Consider the following 27,083-nt stretch of genomic DNA (forward strand, 5'->3'; position numbering starts at 1 on the left):
GTGCGCACCATTATTTCTTTTATACAGATTTGCAATCATAGAACTATTATTTGCCACAACAGTATGGTTTTTTGCAGTGTACTATACATATCCTTGTTTGTTCTTCATCAACTGATTTCTGAACATTTAATTCCCCCCACTCATTTCTCAGCAATTTACTTCCCTTCCTGAAAATGTTGACTGCTTACTGGTAAACATTTCAACAGCTACTTTTTGCCCTCTGATTCCTTACCAAGTAGTCATTATCCAGGGGTGAGTTTTGAGAGGGGGTGATAGAAGGCTGTTTATCTATTGGGTGTCACAGTTGCGATTCATCCCATTTTTACCAAAGATAAATGTGCACTTTCTGTCATATGCACAGTTCCCCAGGAATTGATGGATAGTGATCAGGGGCAGTTATAATGGCTAATTTTTCCATTCCCAATCCTGGGTGCTAATGGAACCCTTAAAATCATGCAATGAGGTGTTGGCACATTGCCCTTTCACCTTTGGAATGCAGGTTGGGAACACAGCTTTACTAATGGGATGAAAATCTCTCTAGAAAGATTCTAACTGAATTGAACTAGGGTAGTGTCGATCCAGTTCTTATTGCTTGAATCCGCAACATTAAAATGCCTATTATTCAGCACTAATTGGTAGTTGACCCAGAAAGCTCTTAAGAATCACTAATATAGGAAATGAAAACAACACGCTTGTGTATTATGGGGTGCTCTTTTGAAGCTGAAGCCAAGGTATATTGTTGGAACAATGATGAGAGGTTTATTTTTTTACATTTTCTCACAAGGAAGGGGTGAAGGGCAAGTAGGAGGTCTCAGAAGCACATTGGAAGTAGCTTAGGAAATGTGCATGGTGCAAAGGAATGTAAAAAAGGTGAGAAAATAAATGCAGGAAGAAAAGTGATGGGATAAGAAACCTTTCATAAAATTGCTGAACCTCCCAGCTCTCCGTTTGCATTTGGAGGACTTCCCATTGTCCACACTTCAAATGTATGGAGTTCTAAAAGTTATAACACTTCACTCGAGTGTACCCTCTAAAAATTTACAGGTGCTCATGTGCTCTATAAAATTTTACAAGTCAGGCACTCATGGGTACACTAGGAACTAACTATTTTTCGTTAACCCTTAAAGTATTAGATCATTGCATTTGCTCTGTTAACCATAACGCATTATTCAACAGTGAAAAAGGTTAATGTGGCACATTCTCAGTATAACACACGTTACATAACTTTGTGTTTTCAGCTAAATTCTGCTGTATTGGCAAGCAACAGCAGCATTACTTAAGAACCTGATGCAAATAAAATTTTTATGGTCAAGTCATATCTCAAGCAGCTGTTTCACATTATTTTCAAAATCTGAACGCCAAAACAGAGTTATAGCACCATCCAGTGACAAAAGGGCAGCAATTTGACATCCACAATTTTCATGCAGTATTTTAGAACACATTTTCAGCTTGATCCAGCAATTCCAATGTTGAACAATATTACAACATTTTATTTTACCAATTTAAACAAATATTTTATTCCCTTTTTTCCTAAGATTCTACCAACCCACACAGTTGATTAAGCCATCAATTTTCATTCCACCCTGAGAGACCATACAAAATTAGCAACTGGAGAGAACATTTTTCAATTTCTAGAAATAGCCAACTTTGACCTAAATAGGCTAGCTTGGAAATGTATCTATAACCTGTAAGTCACATTTTAAATTAAGTTCACAGAAAAATGCAGAGGCCTGATGACTTGTGTGAGTATACAAATATGAGAGTATGACAGGGCTCAGCTTTGTGTCTTTCCAAAATCATGTACACAAATCTCTGATCTCAGGCAAATGCATCTGACGATGCAGCATAAATGATTCTAAATATTTCTAAGCAAAGAATAGCAAACCTGAAAAGAGCTAGAATAACTCGATCAAACCACTCCCTTCCAAGCAGCCTCTTTATCATCGTGACAATGAGACTGAAAATTTAACAGGTATAAATTTGTGTTTGAACCTGAACCCCAATACTGCATATACCATCAAATTGGTGTGCCAACGTGTTGCGCCATCTGTATTTGTTTTTATTATAAGGTGGGAGCAGTATCGTGATATAGAGCATTACTCTAATGTACTGGATCACAGAGTGCTGAGACACAAATTTGAGACTTGGTTCTCAGATCACCTTCTTATTTCAAATTAGCTATCACGGAATAGTCATGAGCTAGAGACCTGACGGGGAACTCATTCACCTCCTAGTTGTTAGTTTTATAAAAGTCTGCTCCACCATTCAAATAGGATCATGGCTGATCTTCTATCTCAGCTCCACTTTCCTCCCCTTTCTCTATATCCCTTGATTCTCTTAGTGTCCAGAAATCTATCTCAGTTATGAATATAATCAACGACTGAGCATCTACACTCTTCTGAGGTAGAGAATTCCAAAGATTCATAACCTCCTGAGTGAAGAAATTTTTCCTTATCTCAATCCTAAATGGTCAAGACCTTATCCTGTTTCCGTGTGGCATTGGCAGTAACCGGGGAGCAAAGTGCTCATCTGCTCTCTCAGCCAAGGATGGAACATGATATAGAGATATATCACATAAAAAGAACATATAAATTACTTAAAAAACAGAGTATGGCACTGTAAGATGTTATTCATAATTTTCACATTTTCACAAAGAGCAGGCTTTTGTTTAACCCCTCACAGAAGTACAGTATCAAAATAATCATTTTGATTATGATATGGTACACAGAATGATAACCATCCTCCTCAACTAACTGAATGGCCCCTAAAAAAAGCCAGAGCTCACAAATTCTAATCAGTTTGAAAACAAAAATATTAGAAGGACCTGACAATAGTACCTTACCAGATATATACTTTTTGGCATTACTTCTAAATCTGTCATCAACTAGGATCAGTGCTCCCCAGTCATTCCTATGTCGAATACACCTGTAAGTGAATGAATATAATTATAATCTGCTATTATTTTCCAACAAAAATACCCCACTCCATAGTAAATAATATTTTCAGCTTTTAAAATAGACATTGATTTTCTGTACATTTCTGATCCTAAGTCTGATAAAGAACACTTCAACCTTGGAGCTCCAGAGAAGTTGCAGCATATGCAATAGAAGTTATGCCCTTTCTTCTGTAAGATGAAGACTTAGAGGTGATTGGATCCAAGTGTTAAAGGTAAGGACAAAAAATAGCGTGTTTGAAATCCTGTGGATCGGTAGAACTAATGGCCACTCATAGAAACTGAGAAAGTCACGAGTGCAGTTAGACAGCTATAAGTTTTACTTTCTCAAATAGTGATTGCCTGAGGAAGGGGCTTGTCCAAGGTGTGGCCCACAGGCCAGATATCCCCCAATATGGCACACAGAGATAGTTTTCAAAATGCTGATAAATGGAGTGGAGGATTCTAAAGGAAACTGCTCCTCCAATCTTCTCCAGAAGGAAGGAACTGGCTGTCTGGCCAGGCAGGGGAGGAAGAGATTCGCTGCCGGGCTGGGTGGGGAGGGGGGTTGAAGAGGCTGGATGCCTGGATAAGCAGGGAAGACGCTGGCTGCTGGGCTAGGCGCGGGAAGAAGATGCTGGTTGCCAGACTGGGCGAGGGAGGAGGAGGCTACTGGGCTGGGCTGGGCCATGTGGGTGGGGTGGGAGAGAAGAGGCTGTCGGGCGGCTGGATGCGGTGATGCGGGCGGGAGTGATGAGTGTGAAGACACTCGCTGCCTGGTGGTGTGGGAGAGAGTAAGTGAGTGTGGAAGAGAGCATGAGTGAGTGTCTGAGTGAGGGAGAGTTTGAGAGTGTGGGAGGGAGTGTGTGTGTGTGTGGGAGGGAGAGAATATAAGTGAGTAAGCGTTCACAGTCTCAGGATTCCCACTCATCCTCACCTCACACAGCAACACACAATCACACCACTCACAGTGGGTGAGGGTGACTGAGTGAGCATCAAGAGAGTGGGAGTGAGCCAGACAAACAGACTCTGATTATTTCACATTCTAAGGATGATCTTTATTAATTATTTTTTTTTAATTATCAATTTATTGCTTTGACTTTTTATTTGCTCAGCAAGTTGCTTCTTTTTTTCATACCTCAACTTGATTTTGAAACTCATGTTTAATATTGTACCAAACCTTATTTTTCTGAAATTACCTTATTGGCCCCTTGAGTGAGAAAAAAATAGGAAATGTGCAACCCCTGCCAAATGAAAAGGTTGGACAAGCCTGTTCTAGAGGAAGTAACACAGGCCATTTCCTTGTATTCCTTCAAGGTGATAGATATTCTTCTAGAAAAGGGATTATCACAAAAAAGTCAAGAACAGATCAGCCTGGAAAACAATTAATGCATTGGTGAGTCACCTGATCAACCACAGGTATCCAAGGGGGGAATTTTTTATAGAGGGCTCCTGAACTGGCTCCAGGTCTTTTTTTTTTTTGCTTCTGCTATGTGATATGGGAAAGGATATAGGGATGGAATTATCTGAAAGATTGGTAACCAACCATAGCCCCAATGGCCTTTAATGACTGTACAAACATAAATAAAGTGGAGTTGCATTTTGCTGTCTTGAATAAAGGAACTAGAGAAGATGCAATATGCCAGAATCCAATGCACATCATGGCTTCAGAGTGACATGATACATATTATGAAACTGCTTTAACTACATTGAGGCTCCGGTGTGCTTTCCCCACTCACCCCAAGTAGCGTTGAATGTTTGTGGCTAAATGAAGTGATCTGCATCGCCTCAATACTTCTGTTTACCCCAAAACTCAATCTTTTTGCGCACATGACATATGCGTATATATGTGCAATGCCTGTGCAATGGCACTAACTGGGGTAAGTATAATTCTGTTGATGCCAGTGCAGTAGTATTGATTAATGCACTTTGATTGACCTGCGAACTTACCATAGTGTGTTTTAGGTAAAAGGGTTGTTTGGGGGATGGTTGCGGGGTGGGGGGGTTGGTGGGAAGAAAGGGCGGAATCTAACATCGCAGTATCAAAAATAATGTTGAAATTTCTGGTACAACTATATATCGTCAATCTACAGAGCGGCTTTTACTTCATCACAACATCTACTATTATATTAGGAATACTCTAGATTATACCTTAGTATTTTACCTAGCAGCTTGTCATAGTTGCATTGGTAGGGCCTTTCCAGTGGGAGAAGGTGGGTAAAAATGTCATGGTTATCATGTGATACATTGTACTACCAGATCGCTTTGCCTTATGATTTACAAATAAAAATCAACCAATTCTTTTTCCACCAAAAATCTAAATGCAAAGATGAGTTCAAGCAGGGCTGCTGTTTGGAGCACTGATAGTTTTCTATTGAAGGGAGGCAAATTCCTCCTTATAGAAGTGTATCAATCATCCAAATTCAAGCACACTGCAGGTTACACCACTCATCCTGTTAAGATGAGGTAGATCTGGCATCGATCTAGTGAAGGCTTTTGTAGGGGATGAAAAAAGGGAAAAGGCAGGTAATGGAGTATGATCGAAAATTTTTCTAAATTTGACACAATTATTTCAAATAAAATTAAAACATTTTTGAAGTTATGGTACATCAAAAATATTTTCAAAGGCTCAACTGGCTTGAATATATTAAAATTTTTCTTTTAATCTTAATTTAGCAATACTTTTGCCATTTGATTTGCTTGAGAAACTGGTCTTTATTCCCACAGTATTAAAAGTATTCCATTGAATGGCTTTGCGAATAGTGCATTGCCTCTTGAATGTGGATTTACTGTGGCTTGATTGGGACTGATGTTGATCAGAAGCCCTCCCAATAAGGCTGAAAATTAATGGGCAAAGGTTCTATTGCAGTCTCAATAACAAACTTAGGAGGAGTAGTGGCAGAGGACAGGAAACTAATTGCCTATACTCACTGAAAAGAAGTTTGTTTTAAAAAGAATGCAGTCAGGCAAACAATTTACTTCATAGGATTTGATCCTCGAAAATTTAGTCATACAGTGTAGTGACTGCACTTCTTGCACATTGTAAACGAATTGCAATAGCTACATAGGTATCAGGGTACTTCAGCAAGCCATAGGTTATACCTAAGTTGTGTTTTGTGATGTGGGCTGGCTAGGGCTCTGCTCAAAATTTAAGCACAATTTATTGAGCTTTAACGTCTTGATCAATCAAATTACATCCACACAAGCACCTGCGATCAGATTTCCTTCCAAATATCAGGATCACATGTATGCAAATTATTTATGTCCATACACAACACTATCGAACGGCCTATTACAAAGCTGCTCTCCTAGAATCATGCTCTGTTAAGTACATTTTATTGAAGTCTACAGCTTCCCTCTCAGGACTTTTTTTATAGTTCTCCTCCCAGTCACTGGACTCTATTTAATGGACTAGAACACCCAAAACTTTCTTAGTTCCTCCGCAAGACTCTGGCTGATTGAGGAGTTTCTCTACTTGACCTATGAACTTTTACCTGCCTAGGGCTTGATTCAGTGCTCGAAATGCCTGAATTTCATACCACTGACTACCAGGAAGCAAGCCACGTGTCCTTGAGTGCTGATCATTATATTTCCGTTTCAGTTCAACCTGGAGGGGAACAAACAACACAAATCAAATAGCTGCACATTAAAATTGCTAAAGCTTGTACAGCAGGGCTGAACATTTATATAAAACAAAACTCAAAAAAAGTCAATGCAGGCAATCAGCTGACTTGTGTTCTCGTGACAGATGCTTGACCTGCTGAATGACTCAAGGATTTTCACTTTTCTCCCAGATTTTCAGTATCTACAGTATTCTGCTTTCTGAACTTACATAAGTCGGTTACAGTAAGGCTTTGTACAAATCAAATATTTCAACAACAACCTGCACTTGTGTAGAGCCTAATGTTATAAAAAGCTCCCGTGGTGCTTCATAGAAGTACAAAATAAAAAAAACTTGGCACTGGACCAAAGTAGTAAATATTCAGAGGGGTGACTAAAAGCTTTAGACATTGAAGTTCTGAGAGCTAATGCAAGTTAGCAAGGATGGTGGTGAAGGGTTCTTTGTATGGATAGGATACAGGCAGAGTATTTGGATGATCTACAGATTATCAAGAAAGAATGGGATGCAGGCCAGAACATTGGAATAGTTGAATCTGGAGACGACAAAAGCATGGGAGAGAGTTTTAGCAGAGAATGGGCTAAGGCAGGGCAAAGGCAGGAGATGCTATGGAGGTGGAAATAGGCAGTCTTTGTGGTGTAGAGGGTATGCGATTAAAACTCAGCTCAGGTTTGAATAGGGCAACAAAACATGCAAATAGTCTAGTTCTGCCTGAGACAGCCTTCTGATGGAGAGATGGAATAGATGACAAGGGTATGGAATTTAAGGGTAGAAGCCAACAATTATAGTATTAATAATATTTAGCTTGAGGAAACTAATATTCATCCAAGCAGACTAACAAAACAGCAGCAGTGGAAGATTATGGGACACAGTGGAGAGGTTGAGTTGGGTTACAAGAGCATACATTTGGAGGTTGACCCTACATCCACATATGGTATCTCCATGGGTTAGCCTGTAGATGAGAAACTAGAATAGATCCTTGGGAAACTCCAAAAGCAAAGTGTAGGAGTAAGAAGAGAAGCTACTCCTGTAGATGCTCAGCTATATTATAATTGATCAATCAATCAATAAATAAACAGTACATGTCCTTACATCTTAGTACAGTACGTGTATTTACTATATTATATCAGTGTATACAATATATGTAATATTCAATTCAACTTTACTAAACAGAAAATGCATAACAAATTCAATAACAAATGAAAAAATATTTGAATGTTTATTTTCACAGCTGCACAGGGAACATTTGACTTTGACTTTTTGTGCCATTCTGTTCACCAAATAATTAAATGAGGATACATATGTTTTCTTGGCCTCTTTTAGATAGTCTGACTATTAATGTCATAATACAAATAATAGAAATTCCTGTTCAGAAACAAATAAACATAAACATGATGATATAATTTAAATATTACACAAACTCTTAAAATTTAGCGAAATCAAAAAATTCACAGAACTCACATTTGTTACTGTGTTGATTAGAAAAAAAAATCCTTGATTTATTCATTTATAGTCACTCTCAATAAGTCTAAGATGATACACAACAGTAACCAGCTCACTGACGCTCAGTTTGAGTCAGTTCTGTCATGGCCACTCAGCTCCTGACCTCATTCCAATCTTGGTCCAAACATGGGCAAAAGAGCTGAAATCAAGAGGTGAGGGGAGAGTGACTGTCCTTGACATCAAGGCAGCATTTGCATCAAGGAGCTTTAGTAAAACAGAAATCAATGGGAATCAGAGGGAAAACTCTCACTGGTTGCAGTCATACCTTGCCCAAAGGAAGATGGCTGTGGTCGTTGGAGATCAATCATCTCAGTTTCGGGACATCGCTGCAGCAGTTCCTCAGGTAGTGTCCTAGGCCTAGCTTTATCAATGACCTTCCCTCCATCATTAAGTCAGAAGTGGGGATGTTCACTGATGACGGTACAACGTTTAGCACCATTCATGACTCCTCAGACACTGAAGCAGTCTGTGTCCAGATGCAAGACCTGGACAACATTCAGACTTGGGTTGATAAAGTGGAAAATAACATTCATGCCACACAAATGCCAGGCAATGACCATCTCCAACATGAGTGAATCTAACTTTCTCCCTTTGACATTCAATGGCATTACCATCACTGAATCCTCCACTATAAACATCCTGGGGTTACTATTGACCAGAAACTGAACTGGGTCAGTCATATATATACCGTGGTTACAAGATCAGGTCAGAGGCTGGGAATTCTGCAGAGAGTACTCACCTCCTGACTCCCAAAAGCCTGTCCACTATCTACAAGACACAAGACAGGAGTCTGATGGAATACCCTCCACTTGCCTGGATGAGTGCAGGTTCAACAACACTCAACAAGTGTGACACAATTCAGGACAAAGCAGCCACTTGATTGGCACCCCAAAAACCTCCTCAAATAATCACTCCCTGCTCTACCATCGATGCACACTGACAACAGCAACTCACCAAGGCTTCTTCGACAGCACCTTCCAAACCTGTGATCTCTAGCACCTAGAAAGACAAGGGCAGCAGGTGCATGGGAATACCACCATCACTACCACAAGTTCCCCTCCAAGCTGCACACCAGTTGGAACTATATCACTGTTGCTGGGTCAAAATCCTGGAACTTCTTTCCTAATATACTGTGGGTGTACCTACACCAGATGGGCTGCAGCAATTCAATAAGGTGAATCACCACCACGTTCTCTTGGGCAATTAAGGATGGGGAAAAAAAGTTGGCCTGGCCAGCGATGCCCACATCCCATGAACAAATTTTTTAAAAATCAAAAAAGTAGTCACTCAGCAATTGGTTTACCTTCAAAACTGCAATGCAATGTTAAGTCAATAAAATGCAATATTATATTGACTTTTCTTTTTCTCCCTTGAAAAGTACAGACTCCTCTATGGATTTCTCAACAAAGCAGGTAATTATATTGTACTTGACTGATGAAATATATAAGCTCAATGCTTAAACGGGTTAAAGGGACACTAAACCTGGTGCTGCATTGCTCGATTCTCGGTGTTTAAATACTTTGATAGTTTCCAAGCTACTTCATGTTCCTTCAGATGGATCACACGGAGCTTTGTCATTTTGTACAAATGGGAATTACAGGTATATGTCATAGCTAATTGTTTAAGAGAAAATTAAGGATGAATTTTATAAAGGAGTTTTTAAAGAAAGGCAACGGAATTTACTCACTTTCTGTCAAGGTAAAAAGATGTGGCAATTTTAAGAGCTAAAATAAGTCATCAGAATACTCTGTGGAAGGAAGCTCCTATGTATTCACAGTACTTAAATAGGCAGAAGGAAGCTCCTATGTATTCACAGTATTTAAATAAGCAAGAACATACTTAAATATACTGAAAAAGTGATGTAATCAATGAGTGATGCACTATTCAATTTTGCATTAACTGCATTTATCACGTTTAGTTGCAACATCGAAAAAGCACACGAACAGTCATCAATGCACACATGCAATAATAAGTGGTTCTATTTTCACCTATGCTTATTCTACTCAAAAATCAACAAGTTACACTCAACTCAAATGTTCTTCTATCAGTGGAGTATCATGATGATACTTACGTGGCAGGGGAGAGACCTTCAGCGCGTTTCTGCCAGGGAAAGAGCAATGGCTATAACCAGTCGAACTCCTTACCATGGGATACCTAACACCATCCGAGTCATGGTGAAGGGCAGCGAGCAAGGAACAGGAATGGATAGGAACTTCTTCACCAAGAGGATCCTATTCAAGCTGTGTGGTTTCGAGGCTGCGGAGATCTACTGCCTACAGGATTTCCCCAGCACTGGATTTTTTGATGTGACTTTCAAGCAAGTGGCAGCTTGTGTCCAACTCCTGAAGGTGTTTGAGGAAAAGAAAGACCTGCCAGAAATGAAGATCCTGACCGCGGAGCCGATCTTTGCTCTGCTGTTGCAACGAGAAAGGGTTGCGACGGTGCATCTGTACAACCCCTATGTCCCTGTCGCTGACGTGCTCACCTTCTTTACCAGGTACTTCGATAAGGTTGGGAGCTGCACCGCGGTTAGAGATGATTTGGGGATCTGGACATGTAAACGCAAGGTTAAGTTAATGCTCAAGACCGACGGTAAGGGAGCAGTCTTCCACCCCCCTTCCAGATTCGCTATCGGGGGAAGGCGTGGCTACCTGGTCTACGCTGGGCAACCCAAACCTTGTCGCTCATGCAGCAAGTCTGGTCATGTGGTGGCCAACTGCAGTGCCGTCCTCTGCAAGAACTGCAAACAGGAAGGGTACCAGACAAAAGACTGTAAACAGGCTAAGTGCTGCAACCTGTGTGGCGAGGCAAGTCACCTCCACAAGATCTGCCCCAAACGTTGCCGTACTTATGCACAGGCAGCCAAAGCCAACGAGGGGGAAGCAGAAGAAATGCCTCGTGTCACTCCAACCACCAAGGCCCCCAACGGGACAAGGGACAACGGGACAAGGGAGGACACAGAGAGAGACAAGGTGGAGGAAAAGACTGGGGCAACAGACGGCCAACCAACAGCACTGTCCCCTGAACCTCCCACTTCTCAGGAGAGCGAATCAACGGAGGAGGAGGAGGCAGCAGTGGGAAAGCAGCAAGGGGAGTGGCAGCTGGTGAAGAGAGCCAAAAGGAAGAAGGGGCTAAAAAGAAACCAAGCCACTTCCCAGACAAGAGTCAAGAGGCATCTCCTATCCGACACGGATAACAAGAGCAGCAACTCTTCAGACGAAGAAGGGCCAGGGCGGCGCCAGCAGAAGAAGTGGCAAAGCGCTAGGGAGTTGGAGGATGAGACACCCAAGCTCCAGAACATTGGAGACAATGAAGAGACCAGCGCACCCCAACTTTGCCCACAACCCGAAGAGGCCAGTGTACCACAACCCCAGGAATCTGGAAACAATGAGGCGCTCAGTGCACCCCAGCTCCGGGAAGCCGGGAGCAGCAACGCCCCAGAGGGGGAGAGGATTGGAGAAGCTTCTCCAACAGAGGACATTTCAAACCCCGCTCTCTGCACGGACCCCCAGATGCCACCGGAGTAGAACACCGCCAATGGGGAGGTTCAGGACGCTTTCCTCAGCCCATCCAAAGTGAAGCAATCTGAGCACACTATGGGCATGAAGGAGCAGACCAAAGGTCTGGAACTCTCAGAGACAACAGGTTTGGTAAGTGACTAACTGCTTTAAAATGGGTGTAAAGATTGTATCCATAAATGTGCGTAGCATTAAATCTACTACGCGATGTGTTGCGACCTTGGATTACCTTGCCAAGGTCAAAGCTGACCTGTTGTTTCTGCAGGAGTGTGCGATACCGCACCTCAGCTCCTACAGGCAATGGTCACGATGGTGGTCCCATGGGCCATTGATCTGGTCGGGAGGAAACGACTCTCGTTCCTCCGGCCTGGGTATTCTGCTGCGGGGAGGCAGCTTCATGTCTCCCAGGTTAAGGAGATGGTGGGCGGGCGCTTCCTCGTAGCAGACGTAATGTACCAGAATGCTCCACTTTGGTTAATTAACGTCTACGACCCGTCACAAGGGGCTGAGCGGCTGGAGGTCTTTCAGCAGCTCCCACTGCTGCTGGCAACCTCCAGGCCGGTCATTCTGGGCGGTGACTTCAACTGCATCATCGATGTGGCTGGACGATCCGGCAGGGCCGAAAGCAGATTGGACGCTACGTCCAGATCCCTGATGGAAACAGTAAAGGATGCCAAGCTGCATGACGTCTTCAGCAACCCTGCAGACGGAGTGCAGCGTAGATACACCTGGTCGCGGCCTGACGGGTCCGTCTGTTCCAGGATAGATTTCCTGTTTGTGTCCCGTGCATTCGCAGTCAGATCCACCGACGTCAAGCCGGTGTTCTTCTCTGACCACTGCCTCCTACTGGCTGACTGTCACTTAGAGAAGGACCAGAGGGTTGGCAGGGAGGCATGGAAGCTAAACATGAAACTGCTGACCCCAGAGAACATTGAGAAGCTCAAGAGGGATTACAAAGGTTGGAGAACCATGAAACCCCACTTTGAGTCACTGACACACTGTGGGAAGCGATCAAGGGAAACATCAAGAGGTTTTTCATCCTCAAAGGCACCCAGAAAGCTAGGAAGGAGCAGAGGGAAATGTCCCAACTCCAGAAAAACATGCAGAATCTGCTCCGGCTGCGGTCGATGGGGGTCGATGTCAAGGAGGAACTCCAAGAGGTGAAGAGCCAGTAAGCCTCGCTCTTTGCCTCGGAGGCCTCCAAGATCATCTTCCGTTCCAGAGTACACTCCGTGGAGCAGGACGAGACATGCTCACGTTTCTTCTTCCAAAAGGTACACAGAGAGAGCTCTGTAATCAGCAGCCTGAAGGAAGAAGATGGCTCAGTAAAGTCATCACAGGCCGACATTTTGAGGATCAGCAAATCCTTTTATGCCGGATTGTATGACTTGAAGCCCACAGACAGCACGGCCTCCCAGTCCTTCCTGTCCTCTATCACGGAGGTCTTAGACGACAGCACACGGGAGAGTCTGGACAAAGCGCTAACTCCTGACGAACTGACTGAGGCCCTTGAGTCCTTCGAGAAGAGTAAAACTCCCGGAAGCGACGGCTTGCCGGCGGAGTTGTATTCGGCTCTGTGGGACTGGATCGGCCCGGACCTGCTAGAAGTGTACGAGAGTATGCTCATGGCCGGCAGTATGTCAGAATCCATGAGGAAAGGCATTATCACCCTCATCTACAAGCACAAGGGGGAAAGGGAGGAAATTAGAAATTGGCGACCCATTTCACTGTTGAATGTGGACTATAAGATTCTGTCCAAGGTCATTGCCAATCGGGTCAAATCCGCTCTGGAATTGGTGATTCACCCTGACCAGACCTGCACTGTGCCGGGCAGGAAGATCTCTGACAGCCTCGCGCTGCTCAGGGATATGATTACCTATGTACAGGACAGGGGTGTGGATGCCTGCCTCATCAGCCTGGATCAGGAGAAGGCCTTTGACAGAATATCGCACACCTACATGGTGGATGTGCTCTCCAAAATGGGGTTTGGGGAGGGAATTCGCAATTGGATCCAACTGCTCTACACTAACATCAGTAGTGCAGTCTCTATTAATGGGTGGGAATCAGATAGCTTTCCGATTAAATCTGGAGTCAGGCAGGGTTGCCCTCTCTCGCCTGTTCTTTTCGTGTGTTGCATAGAACCCTTTGCTGAGTCCATCAGGAAGGATCCGGGCATAAGAGGAGTGACGATTCCAGGCAGTGGAGGCACTCAGGTCAAAGTCTCCCTGTACATGGACGATGTCGCCGTTTTCTGCTCGGATCCGCTGTCGGTGCACAGACTCATCCACATCTGCGACCAGTTCGAACTGGCCTCGGGAGCCAAGGTAAATCGTGGGAAGGGCGAGGCCACGTTCTTTGGGAACTGGGCTGACCGATCCTTTGTCCCCTTCACTGTCAGGGTTGACGGCCTGAAGGTGCTGGGGATATGGTTCGGAAGGACCAAAGCACGCGCTAGAAACTGGAAGGAGTGAGTGTCTATGGTGAAAAGGAAACTGGGCATGTGGGAGCGACGCTCCCTCTCCATTGCGGGTAAGAACCTGGTCATCAGGTGTGAGGCACTCTCGCTGTTGCTGTACGTGGCGCAGGTCTGGCCCATTCCACACTCCTGTGCAATGGCGATCACCCGAGCCATCTTCCGCTTTGTCTGGAGGTCGAAAATGGATCGGGTCCGCAGGGACATGATGTACAAGCCTCTAGATAAAGGGGGAAAATACGTGCTCAACATCGCCCTCATAGTGATGGCCACCTTTGTGTGCGGCTGCATCAAGCGGTGCGTAGACCCTCAGTATGCCAACACCAAATGTCACTACATGCTGAGGTTCTACCTGTCACCGGTGTTGCAAAGGATGGGTCTGGCCAAGCTGCCGCGGAATGCTCCAAGTAGTTGGACCGTGCCGTACCAGCTGTCCCTCGTGGGAAAATTTATGCAGAGAAAAACCTTTGACCACAAGTCCATCAGGCAGTGGTCGGCACGTAACGTCTTAAAGGCCCTGAGGGAAAAGGAGAGGGTGGATCCTATGGGATGGTTCCCTGAGCAGACTGACAAAGTCATTTGGCAGAATGCCTCATCGCCAGAACTTTCCAACAAGCACCAAGATGTAGCTTGGCTGGTGGTGAGAAAGGCCCTCCCTGTAAGATCCTTCCTACACTCCAGGAGTCTCACCCCCTCTGCACATTGCCCTCGAGGTGGCTGTGGTGGGGAAGAGACCGTTGTTCACCTCCTTGTAGATTGTGTCTTTGCGAAGAAGGTCTGGAGAGAGATGCAGTGGTTTCTGTCGAGGTTCATCCCGAGCAGTTCTGTGACACAGGACTCTGTGCTCTACGGACTTTTCCCAGGGACACACACCGAGACAAACATCAACTGCAGCTAGAGGATCATCAACTCGGTGAAAGATGCTTTTTGGTCTGCCCGAAACTTGTTGGTTTTCCAGCGCAAAGAGTTGTCCCCGACCAAGTGTTGCAGACTGGCACATTCCAAGGTCCAGGACTACGTGCTGAGGGACACAGTTAAGCTTGGGGAAGCCGCCACAAAGGCGCAATGGGGAAGGGTCGCTGCCTAAGACCTTTCTGCCACAGTGCATCGAGGGGCTGGGAACTGTTTAGAGCCCCTCGGGATGTACAGCTCAAAATGAATGTCTGCCAATGATTGTAATATTCATTGTTTGTACTGATATACACCTTGTGATTCATGTTGTAAAAGTTGAACCTGATTGTATTTTTGTAATGGTGATTTTGAAATGGTTCGAAATGTTTTTGAAGATTTATGAATAAAGTATATTTTTGCAAAAAAAAATCATTATGTTGCTTTCAATATAACAGCTGGAGAGGGTGCAGTGTTCCAGAAAGCTGAAATTGTTTTATCTATATCCAAGCTTAAGTGTGATTTCTCCCCAACAGATAATAGTGCCTTGCCAGAAAAAAAGAGTTGATTGTGCACAGCTGGGTGAAGTGAGTTCTGAATACTGATTTCTGACAATTATTTTTCTTAAAGGAAAATTCACAAATCATACTGCAAAGGCTTAGTTACAATGCTCCATTATAAAAAATTAGTTTAAATATAACATCTAATTTTCTCACTACATATAATTCAAATGATCAATTAATGAGAGACTAGTGCTGTCATCACTGAGTTACGTAAACTGGATTCTCACTTGCCACCACCCCCAATGCACACAAGTATGTTTCACATGTTACTTTTTAAGTTTAGTTTTTAACAAATGCTCCTGTAATGAAGAAAATTACTGCCCATCTGTGTCCCATTCTTGTCAACAAGTTAGCTAGCATTTAGCTGCATGGCTACAATTATTTCAAAGTTGTTAATTGAGCTTGGCTCACTGCTAACATTCTTTCCTGAGCAACAAGGTTGTGGCATCAGGGCCTACTTCAAATCTTAAACACATAATCTAAGCTAACATTTCAGTGAAGTACTGAGTGAGTGCTGCACTGTCAGAAATGCCATCTTTCACATGAGACATTAAACCCATGCCTTCTCCAACTAGACACAAAATATCCTGTAACTTTTTTTTGAAGAGCAGGATACTGGCTAATATATCAGCCAGAACCACCAAAACAAATAAACTGGCTCTTCCATTTCATCAGCAAAATGCTGCAGATACTGGAAATCTGAAATCAGAACAGAAACTGCTGGAAATACTTAGCAGGTCTGGTACCATCTGTGGAGGGAGAAACAGAGTTAATGGCCAGAATTTTTCTGTCAGCGAGTTGGGGGGCGGGGCCTGTTTGCTGACGTGGGATGACGTCGGGGCCTGCCCCATTTAAATATTCAGGAAGGCGAGTGGACAGCGAAATCAGCTGTCTGCCTGCCAACCTGTCAATGGCCAATTGAGGCCATTGACCAGATAATTAAGCCAATTAAAGGCCCTGCCCATCCAACCTTAAGGCTGATGGGCAGACCAGGAGTCCCAGCGGGCTTCTGAAGAAACATGAAACCTCATCCACTGGTGGGATGAGGTTTCATGTCTGTTTTTAAAAACTTTAATAAACTTTATATGATATTTATTAACATGTCCCATCTTGTGTGACATTGTCACATGAGGGGGACATGTTAATAATTTTTTATTTTTCTATTTTTTGAGTTTATAAAACTTGCAGCGCTCTCCCTGAGACAGCACTTAGTCTCAGGGAGATGCGCACTCTTTCGCCTGTATGCACGAAAGAGTGCACTTTGACAGTTGGGGAATCCCCCCACCTCCCCCAAGCACAGGAAGTGCACAGCGCTTCCCGTCGGGTGGCCCGCTCACTCAAAATGGCGGCAGGGCCCATTTCAGCGGCGGCGATCGGCTGCCCGCGTGCCACCAAGCCGGTGGGGCCCACCAGCCCATCAAGGGCAAAATTCTGCTAAATGTTTTAGGTCAAGGACTTTTCTTCATTTATTCCCTTCATTTCATTGATGTTTGTGGGTCCTATCTGCATGTAAATTAGCTGCTGCATCTACTTACAAAACAAGTGATTACAGTTCAAAAATTAATTCACTGGCAATGAAGTCCTTGGGATATCATGAGCTTATGAATTATACAGGCAGAAATGACCAGATTGCACTTTGCTGAGCTATTGTGAAATTATATTATTAACATCAGTGCCAAGCTACAACCATAAGCAAATGTCCAACTAGGTACAGTACAAAGTTTCATTAGTAATGATGTCAGCATGAGGAAAATGTAACAAGTTAAATGTATGATCAAAGGGAGAGACAAAAATCAGACGCAATCAGCTGTTTTTTAAGATTATGCAATGTTAAATTATGTTATATATTTAAGTGAAAATCAGTGAGCCTTGAAATGAGTGAAAGGTGAAAGGTCTGTATTTGGATTGTGCCTTTGCTAGTTCTCACTTTACAACATGGGTTTATAATGGCAGTTTCTGTGTTGATGGCAGGGGTGGAGGCTTATGTCAAGGTAACCTCCAAAAAGGCACTGCAAACTACTTCAAATTTTCCCCAATCCAAATAGAGGACAATCATATTCTGATTTGAATATGTCTTTCAGGGACATGTTTGCTGGAGGGATTGTACACCTCCATAATGGGGGAAAAATCTCTTGTAATATTTTTGAGAAAGCAGTCAGAACTGTGAAACATTACCTGATGTGACAGCATGCCCTCAAAAGAGTAGGCTTAGATGACATGAAATCAAACTACAAGATTGTGCCATAAGTCATGAGCTTGTGGCATGACCAGAACATGTATGGGAGTGTGTAGTTGTGGCTATAGTCCCTTCAGCAATTATCCAATACAGAGGGTTGAATTTGTGAATGTGTGTAGAATGTGATAGTCAAAGCATCTGATCTTAAGTGAATCCTTGTGCAATTTGTTACATGTGGTGGTGCAAGGGGTGTTTATTCAAATTTCAATTCTTCCGACAGCACCATTCATAAAAATACAGTTGAAACCAGGAACATTAAAAGAGAATGAATTGAAGATTGAGAACCCACATAGTGTAACTTTATGACAGATAGAACAGCCTTGTAAGTGCCACTCAAGAGGCAAACAAATGGATTGACTTACACTGCGTGTTAAATTTATAATGGATACTGTTTGAATGGTGAGAAAATGATTCACCAACATACAAAGTCACTCGTATTTTAAGATTCAATACATTTCTCTCTGTTTAATGTATTTATGAGAGATACCAAGAATTTCTTACTTTGAAAACTCCGATTCAAAAAACAATAGTGGCTTATGAAGCAAAGCTTTAAAATGCATATGCAATTTTAAAGATTGCTTCAAAGACGAGATGATTTACTGGAAATACAGAATATTAACACAAATGTACAAAACTAGTTTAACTGATAATGAACACTTAGTCTTTTTAAAATACTGAGATACAGGAGGGCTGGTTAAAACATAATTTCTTACCTACTGATGCAGACAGCTTAAGGTTCCTCATTCCAGCATTATGATTATAGGTATATAGATTATGATCAGTATATTGAGTTATGGGAGTTAAATTTGTTCTCAGAATGCAGGATTTTACCCACATTAATACCCACTCTCTGCTGACATAACAATTTAATTGATTTATCTACTAAAAGCAAATGCAGTGTGTAACATCACAAAGGAGTAGGGTGCTAACACTCATTTCTACCCATATGGGAAAAATGAAATGATCACAATGAATTAATTTTGAATACTACAAAATATTGAAGGCCAGGATTTTGCAGTCAGTGGCAATGTGCTGCTGCTTGCCACTGATCTCGAACAAAGTTACCCACAGGGCATTGGTGAGACCGCATCTCGAATCTGTGTGCAGTTTTGGTCTCCTCATTTAAGGAATGATGCAAATGCATTGCAGGCAGTTCAGGGGAGGTTTACTAGATTGATACCTGGAATGAGTGGGTTGTCTTATGGGGATAGGTTGGACAGGCTGGCATGTTTCCACTGGAGTTTAGAAGAGTAAGGGGTGACTTGATTGAAGTATATAAGATACTGAACGGTCTTGTCAAGATTGACATGAAAAGGGTGTTTCCTCTTGTGGGTGAGTCCAGAACTAGGGGGGCACTGTTTTAAAATTAGGGGTCACCCTTACAGGGCAGAGATGAGAAGAAATTTTTTCTCTGAGGGTTCTGCGACTTTGGAACCCTCTGCCTCAGAAGGCAGTGGAGGCAGGGTCACTGAATATTTTTAAGGCAGGGGTAGACAGATTTTTGTTAGGCAAGGGAATCAAAGGTTATTGGGGATAGATGAGAATGTGGAACTTGAAACACAAACAGATCAGCCATGATCTTATTGAATGGTGGAGCAGGCTCTAAGGGCTGAATAGCCTAATTCTGCTCCTATTTCATATGTTCGTAAGGATCTAGCAAGCTTCTGCGGTGGAGATTCTTTCCTGATATTAATTGCATTCTGGCACCAGGTGTGGGGGATCAAAACATCCTTGCTGTTATTGCATGGCAGAGGGTAAATGCTGAGCTGCTCAAATTCCGGAGGGAAACTTGAAACAGCTGCCACAACTGTTTACAATTTGCATTTTTATTTTGAGACGTGTGCCTTGAATTCAGTAGTAATAAGTCCACCGCGTCTTAGAGATACTTTACTAAACTAAATTAAACATTTATTAATAAATGATTTTAAGCACACACATAGGTCTACAAATTACTACTATGAGAACTCCTAGCTCCCCTAATTAATCTGACTCCCAGTTACACCTCCGTTAAGGCAACGGTAAAACAAAATAGATTTCAACAGACACAGGCAAAGCACACATTACCCTGGAGAAGGATATTCAGTTTTCTTATCTTCAGTTCCTGTAGACAGCAGCTTGATGCTTAGAGGCTGGAGGCTCTTCACACTTGTTGGATCTTAGAATTCCTTCCCCCTTATACATAACCTCATCTCTTTTATACATGTTTCTCCCTTTTTAATGTAAATTCCATTGCTCCAATATGCCTTTGCAACTTTACTTTTTCCATAATATAAATCTTTCATAGCACTCATATTATCAATAATCTTTAGGAAAAATAAACACACTGTTTGGCTTAGCCACTTATGACTAGCTGTAACACCTCACTACCTCTTTGAAATTCACTACTCTGGTTTATCTAAAATGCAAATGCTTTTCACACCTCACATCCTAAAACTTCAGCCATGTTTACGTGTTTAGCACTTCAAACCTAACTTCTCTTTTGATAACTCAAAAGCTCCAGACTAGCTGTCTGAAATTCAATTAAATCCCCCCCATACACATCCACACAGAGAAACTAATCCAAGCTCCACTATTAACCTACCTTTACAATAAATCACAATAATGTTATGAAAATTATTTTATTTCATGGCACTTACCTACGAAAGGATATCCTCACCTAAGAAAGGATATGCTTGCCATAGAAGGAGTGTGGCGAAAGTTCACCAAACTGACTCCGTGGATGACAGGGCTGTCATATGAGGAGAGATTGGGCTAACTAGGCCTACATTCACTGAAGTTTAGAAGAATGAGAGGGGATCTCATTGAAACGTATAAAATTCATGGCAATGTACAGGCTGGATACAGGGATGATGTTTCCTCTGGCTGGGGTTCTAGAACAAGGGAGTCATGGTCTCAGGATATGAGGTAGACAATTTAGGACTGAGATGAGGAGAAATGTCTTCATTCAGAGGGTGGTGAAACTATGGAATTCTCTACCACAGAAGGCTGTGGAGGCCAAGTCACTGAATATATTTAAGAAGGAAATAGATAGATATCTGGACTCCAAAGGCGTCAAGGGGTATGGGGAGAGTGCGGGAGGAAGGCATTGAGATAGAGGATCAGCCATGATCATACTGCATGGCGGTGCAAGCTTGGAAGGCTAAATGATTTACTCCTGCTCCTATTTTCTATGTTTCCATCACTGCTGTTCAGAAGCAGTGATGTTATCAAGCAAGCTAAGCAGCCAGTCACATTGATGATTTCTCACAGGCAGTAAACCAGGAAGTAGCACACATGTTTTATCATTCACTTTTTTATAACTTTGGAGGAATCAAAACAAAGACTGAGGCATACACATGGGATTAAGGTAGAAAGTAAAATATCATAAATGACATAAAAATGTATTATTTTAAAAATCTATGGAATTCATATCACTGAATGGAGAAATTGACATTCCACAAATAAAAAAATCAGTTGTTCAGGGCCAGAGAAGATATTTAGCAGTAATTATGACTTAGAATGCTATTAAAAATCATCTACACCTCATTCAGCATGATGCAACTTTTAAAAAGTTTTTTATAGCAAGAGTGGTAGTGTAAAATGTGCAAGTTCACATCAGTTATGTAATTTCTAACTGATTTCCATCCGCAAGAACTTCAATAGCACATCCTGTGGAGGAGCAGGGAAATCAGTGACAGGAAGATCTCCACATTCCACATTCAACTCCACATGTTTGGATGCCAAAATCCAAACAGTTTCATAGAGTAATGACATCGAATGTTGACAATTTCAACATCATTACAACTGCAAAATTTGGGCCTGTATCTATGCACAAACCTGTCACTTTAAACTTAATTCTGTTATAAAAATATTTGAATTTTAATGCTGTACAGACGCTGGAGAAAAAGCTGTTTAAAAGCAATGATGCGGTGTATTTGATGCTTATTTCAATATACTTGATTCAAACAAGCATAAACAAATAAACTAGGTGGAAATCAAGCAACCATGAAGTATAGATGCAGTGTTCATTTTAATATGCTTTTCATTGATTCCAATATGCTTTCATACAAATCGCTGCATAATCCTCACCATAACCAATATGTGGAATCTACATTCCAATGGGGAATGGCAATGCTGTAAGAATTAGGAACCAATTTCAATGTGCTTCACATACTCAGAACAAATGAACACAGAATCACTATGAAAAATGCACAATGAATAAGCATGCTTCAAAGGAACATGTAACAGTTTTGGCCAATTCATAACTCCCATAACTTCAGGTGAAAAGCTACTTAAATATACAAGTGAAAATCTAACAAAAGAAGTTGTTTTTAAGTGCAGTACCCATGTCTTATCCCTAGTACTATTTACATTATTCTTTTTCAAATTAATCAGATCATTTGATTTAATTTACCACAGGAGTTGGCATTAATGTATGGTAAAAGTCTTCATTCCTATAACAAAAGAACGGCACCATATGATCTATCCACTCACCATTCTAACAGTGAATTTCAAAGATATTCCTCTGTAATAATTATCATTTCAGTACATTTTGTTGTGATAGGAAACTTCAAGCAATTATAGGTTGAGAAAGCATAAAAAAAAACTGGGATATCCATTTTAACCCATTAAAGCGAATGAGGTTACTTATGTAATGGCTGTTTTATACTTTTTCCAGGCATCTCATTTGTCAGAGCAGATTTCTACATTTATATCCATGCATAGAGATTTTCCATCAATGTAAAACAGAATTGGGAACACAACTTTATTTTAGTACGTGATGCTTTCTTTTATTTTTAAAGAAGGAAAGCTTCTGAAAGTGCTATAAAAACTCAGCAGGTCAGGCAGCACTTGTGGAGAGAGAAACAGAGTTAACATTGAGTCCTTTATGACTTCTTCAGAACTGGTAATGGGAGTTCTGAAGAAGTCATATTGGACTTAAAACATTAACTTTGTTTCTTTCTCCCCAGACGATGCCAGACCGGCTGAGTTTTTACAGCACTGTCTGCTTTTATTTCAGATCTCCAGTGTCTGCAGTATCTTACTTTCAATTTGGGAAAGTCTGGATAAACAAGGGTTAAGAAATCCATTTATCTGTGAGTCCCTGTGGAGGCTGTAACATTAATGGTACAGCATGTTCCACGCTGTTACATTGGTTCCTGCCTAATAACAAGGGTGGGACTCGCTGAGAGTGTTTTGATTGGTCCCCCTGATCAGTTCAAATGTCAGTGAAGAGCAGTTCAGGAGTCAGTCAATTTTACTCAGCCAATTAATCATGAACAGGTGAAGGTGGTGACGAGCTCCATGCAGCTAAATTGCTATTGTTAGGCCTGGGAGCCATTTGGTACTTCTGTGCAGTTGGGGTTCAAACAAAGCTCCAGTAGCCATTTACTTATTTATTCTGTGCCGCTGAGAGAGCTAAGCTTAGAAGAAGCTTTGGAAGCCACTGATAGTTCAGTGCAGCCAAGAGTTGGGGCTCGAAATCATGTTCAGAAACAGGGAGAAGAGGCTCCACGCAGTAGAGGTGTTGTGGTGAGCAGTCTCTAGGCATTCAGCTTCGGGGAAGCCAGCCAAGAAGTTTCTCAGACAAGACAGACAAAGGTTCCAGTTAAGTTAAATTAAAGAAATAGATGCAGTTAGCAGACCGACTCCAAGCTGTGGGCCATTGGGGAAAAGAAAATTTGGGAGTGGTGGTGTTATTTGTGGAGAATTCCAAGACACGATCTTCAAAAATGCAGAATTGGAATTTCTTGTTAAGTTTTAATGAGATTTGGTGATGCTCAGTGTCCCTGGCATTTGGGTGGGTTGCTGAAAAATCCGTGGGATCTGTCTTGATCGCATCTGCCATCTAGTGTGCACTGTGGGGTGTTCGACCACAGTTTGTCTGTTAGGTCATGTTTACCTCATGTTAATTTTGCATGTTAGAGTATAACCTAGATTGTTTTACTTTTCTAACTTGTATAGTAGTTTATTGTGTTTGTTCACAAGTATATCCTTTCTTAGGAAGCTTTGGAAGCTTGTGGCTTTATTCCAAAAGTTAGTGTCTTTAATCTCAACCTTTAACTACTTTAGTTTGCTGACGACACAAAACTAGATGGGAATATGAGTAGTGAGGAAGATGTAAAGCGGCTTCAAGGCGATTTAGACAAGTTGAGTGAGTGGACAAATACATGGCAGATGCAGTATAATGTGTTTAAGTGTGAAGCTATCCGCTTAGATAGGAAAAATTGAATGGCAGAGTGTTATTTAAATGACAATAGATTGGGAAATGTTGATGTACAAAGGGTCCTTGTACACAGGTCACTGAATGTAAGCGTATTGGTGCAGCAAGCGTTTAGGAAGGCAAATGGTATGTCGGTCTTTATTGTAAGAGGATTTGAATACAGGAGCAAGGATGTCTGTACAGGGCCTTGGTGAGACCACACCTGGAGTATTGTGCGCCGTTTTGGTCTCCTTACCTAAGAAAGGATATACTTGCCATAGAGGGAGTGCAGCGAAGGTTCACCCGACTGATTCCTGGGATAGCAGGATTGTCATGTGTGGAGAGATTGGGGTGACTAGGCCTGTATTCACTGGAGTTTAGAAGAGTGAGAGGGGTTCTCATTGAAACATATAAAATTCTGACAGGGCTGGACAGACTGGATGCAAGGATGATGTTTCCCCTGGCTGGGAGGTCTAGAACAGTCTCAGGATATGGAGTAGGCCATTTAGGCCTCAGAGGAGGAGAAATTTCTTCACTCAGAGGGCGCTGAACCTATGGAATTCTCTACCACAGAAGGCTGTGGAGGTCAAGTCATTGAATACATTTAAGGAGGAAATAGATGTCTAAACACTAAAGAAGTCAAGAGTATGGGGAGATTTCTAAACACTAAAGGAGTCAAGAGTATGGAGAGAGAGTGGGAGTATGGCATTAAGATTAGGATCAGCCATGATTATATTGAATGGTGGAGCAGGCTCGAAGGGCTGTATGGCTTATTCCTGCTCCTATTTTTTTTATGTTTCTATGTTACTGGTCCCTAACCAGATCTTCCCCCATGTCCTGGGGTGCAGCCAAGCATCGTAACGCAAGATGAAGGCCAATTAGAGCAATGTGGGGTCAGTCTAAGAAAATGAAACAAATGGGAAGTTCTGAGTTCAATACAAACTTTTAGAAGTAAGTTCACATGCTGCACTTGGAAGCAAAAGGTTTCTATTTAATGAAGTAAATTAAACATATCTACATTTAACTGAGACCCACCCACATAACTATCCATCAATACACATTACCCATATCAGAAAATGGAATATGTATCTGTAACAAGTACCATCCACCAACTGTACTGTTGGATCAAAATCTTTGTTGAGAGTTTTTACATTTTGTTGTTAATAATTTACCTATTCCATTCCTATCTACAACTACAACTAAGGCTCTGAGGTTTTACCTTGCAAGAAGAGGTGTTTGCCTCTTTCTCTAAGAAAATACAAGATTAGGACATTGGGTAGAAAGGGTTACTGAGAAATAAAGTGTGTAGTCTTCTCATGACAGAAGAGGATGTCACTTTTTTACTGGGGTATTTTATATTCTATGAATGCTACATTTCCCTTGTTAGTTTACCAAAAGCAGAAGACACTGAAGAAAGAAGTGTTCCGCACAATTCACTAATTTTACATTAAAATATTCCGCTTCAGAAATCCATAGTAAAGCAATATTGCAAATGTTATGTGATAGAAAACATGGGCGCTTTTAAAGCTAAAAAGTGCTTATGTACTCAACAGATTAATAATGATAAAAATTGCGATGGATGACTGACAAAGAAGAAGGTAATCTGTCCATAAAACACAAACAAACAAAAAATGATTATGCATGTCCTTTTTAGAACCATAAGTGAATATTCTTTTGACATAAAACGCCGCCAGTCAAAAAATAATTGCTGCTGACCATTATTTACAAATCTGATCATCATAATGCTCTACAGCTCACATTAACATAGCATCTTGGAAGGATATTCTCTCAAATTTAAATGTTTCATATAATATCCAACATGAACATTTAGAAGTTCTATTGTTCTATACAGAACAAATTTGATCAGTCTTGCTTTAAAGAGTAAAGGTTTGCTGTAGTTAATTTAGGGGTAAATTTGCCAGTGGGCAAAATCTAGGATTTCCTACCTGATGGCTGATAATTTTGACCAGGTCAATTCATATAATATTAAAAGTGAGGAAAGGGAGCTCAGCTGAATGCCAAGAGGGTAAAGGCATGTACAGAATGGTTTATAGCCAAATAGAACAGAAGGCCTAGGGTTTGATGATCACAGCAAAGTCAGCAAGGAGTGCTATAATTGACCGCAATGCTCTTGAGCTACAGGGGTAGCAAATCAGCGCTTGTTCTCACTTCTAACTGTTATCCAGCAACTTCAGTTGGAAAGTGCATGTGTCTGGGTAGATCTCAAGTGAAAATTTGTTTGAGGGCATCACAGCCAATGATCAAATAGCTTGCCAGTGCTCACTTGACAGTTTACACAATAACACCTTCTTGGAAAGGGTATCCAAGGGACTAAGTTCAAGCAGGTCATAGGGTCTTCAGGAGAGCACAAAATAGTAAAGTGATTTAGTAAAATGAAAATGCTATTGTTTTATACTTTTCTCTCACTTACTGAATAAAAGTGCTGGACATCCTTCTCACCTTGTCCTTTCTGGATTAATTCTCAAATTATGATGGGAACTGTAGTTTTGTTTTAATATTAGTCTACCTAACTATAAGAATTACTGGCCACAAATCTTCCTTTCTCAATTCATGGGAAAGCTGTTGTAAGATATGTGTAGTTTGGTAGTTTTCACAAGGATGTTCTGAGTCTTGCATAGTTTAACAGTAAGTATTTATTAACTACTCATAACTGTGTACATATATACAATATAAGGTCTAAGCTAGGCACTGTCTCCATGTTTGCCTCAATACACATCTCTGTTCATTACAAGACTGCCCAGTCTGACTTGAACCCTTTCTATGCCAGACCCTTATACTACACTCCGCCGCCCCCACCCCCACCCCCACCCCCAAGTCTTTATCTAATGTATTTACAATGCGTTCCTTATTCCCCAACATATTTACATTATTTCTACTACTCCTTCTTCCCCCAAGTCTCAGGACTCAGGTGGTCTGGAGGCTTTATAATTCTTCCAGATATTGTCTTTACAACAGTTGGAGAAGTGGTAGATTCTGATGTACTGGGTAAAACTTGATGAATTGGAGATTATTTTGAGTGTGGTCATTCTGGCATTTGGTTGGTTGATCTTAATTCTCTTTTTTTGTTCTTTGGAGTTTAATCACTCCATTTCAACTCTCCATCTGGTGTTATCGATGGTCATTGGTTTATCTCGTTCTTACAGGGAGAA

At 41.7% G+C, this 27,083-nt stretch overlaps 1 protein-coding gene across 1 annotated transcript in view; it reads right to left on the reverse strand.

Moving 5' to 3' along the window:
• brip1 (BRCA1 interacting helicase 1) overlaps positions 1–27,083 on the reverse strand; it is a 321,080-nt gene that overhangs the window by 26,918 nt on the left and 267,079 nt on the right. Inside the window, exons 18-19 of the mRNA XM_041196890.1 lie at positions 6,427–6,539; positions 2,843–2,925 (exon numbers count right to left, since the gene is read on the reverse strand). Coding sequence (XP_041052824.1) covers positions 2,843–2,925; positions 6,427–6,539 — 196 coding nt within the window. The remainder of the gene's footprint in view (positions 1–2,842; positions 2,926–6,426; positions 6,540–27,083) is intronic.

This window comes from Carcharodon carcharias, chromosome 10 (assembly GCF_017639515.1).
Source record: "Carcharodon carcharias isolate sCarCar2 chromosome 10, sCarCar2.pri, whole genome shotgun sequence".
Taxonomy (NCBI): Eukaryota; Metazoa; Chordata; class Chondrichthyes; order Lamniformes; family Lamnidae; genus Carcharodon; species Carcharodon carcharias.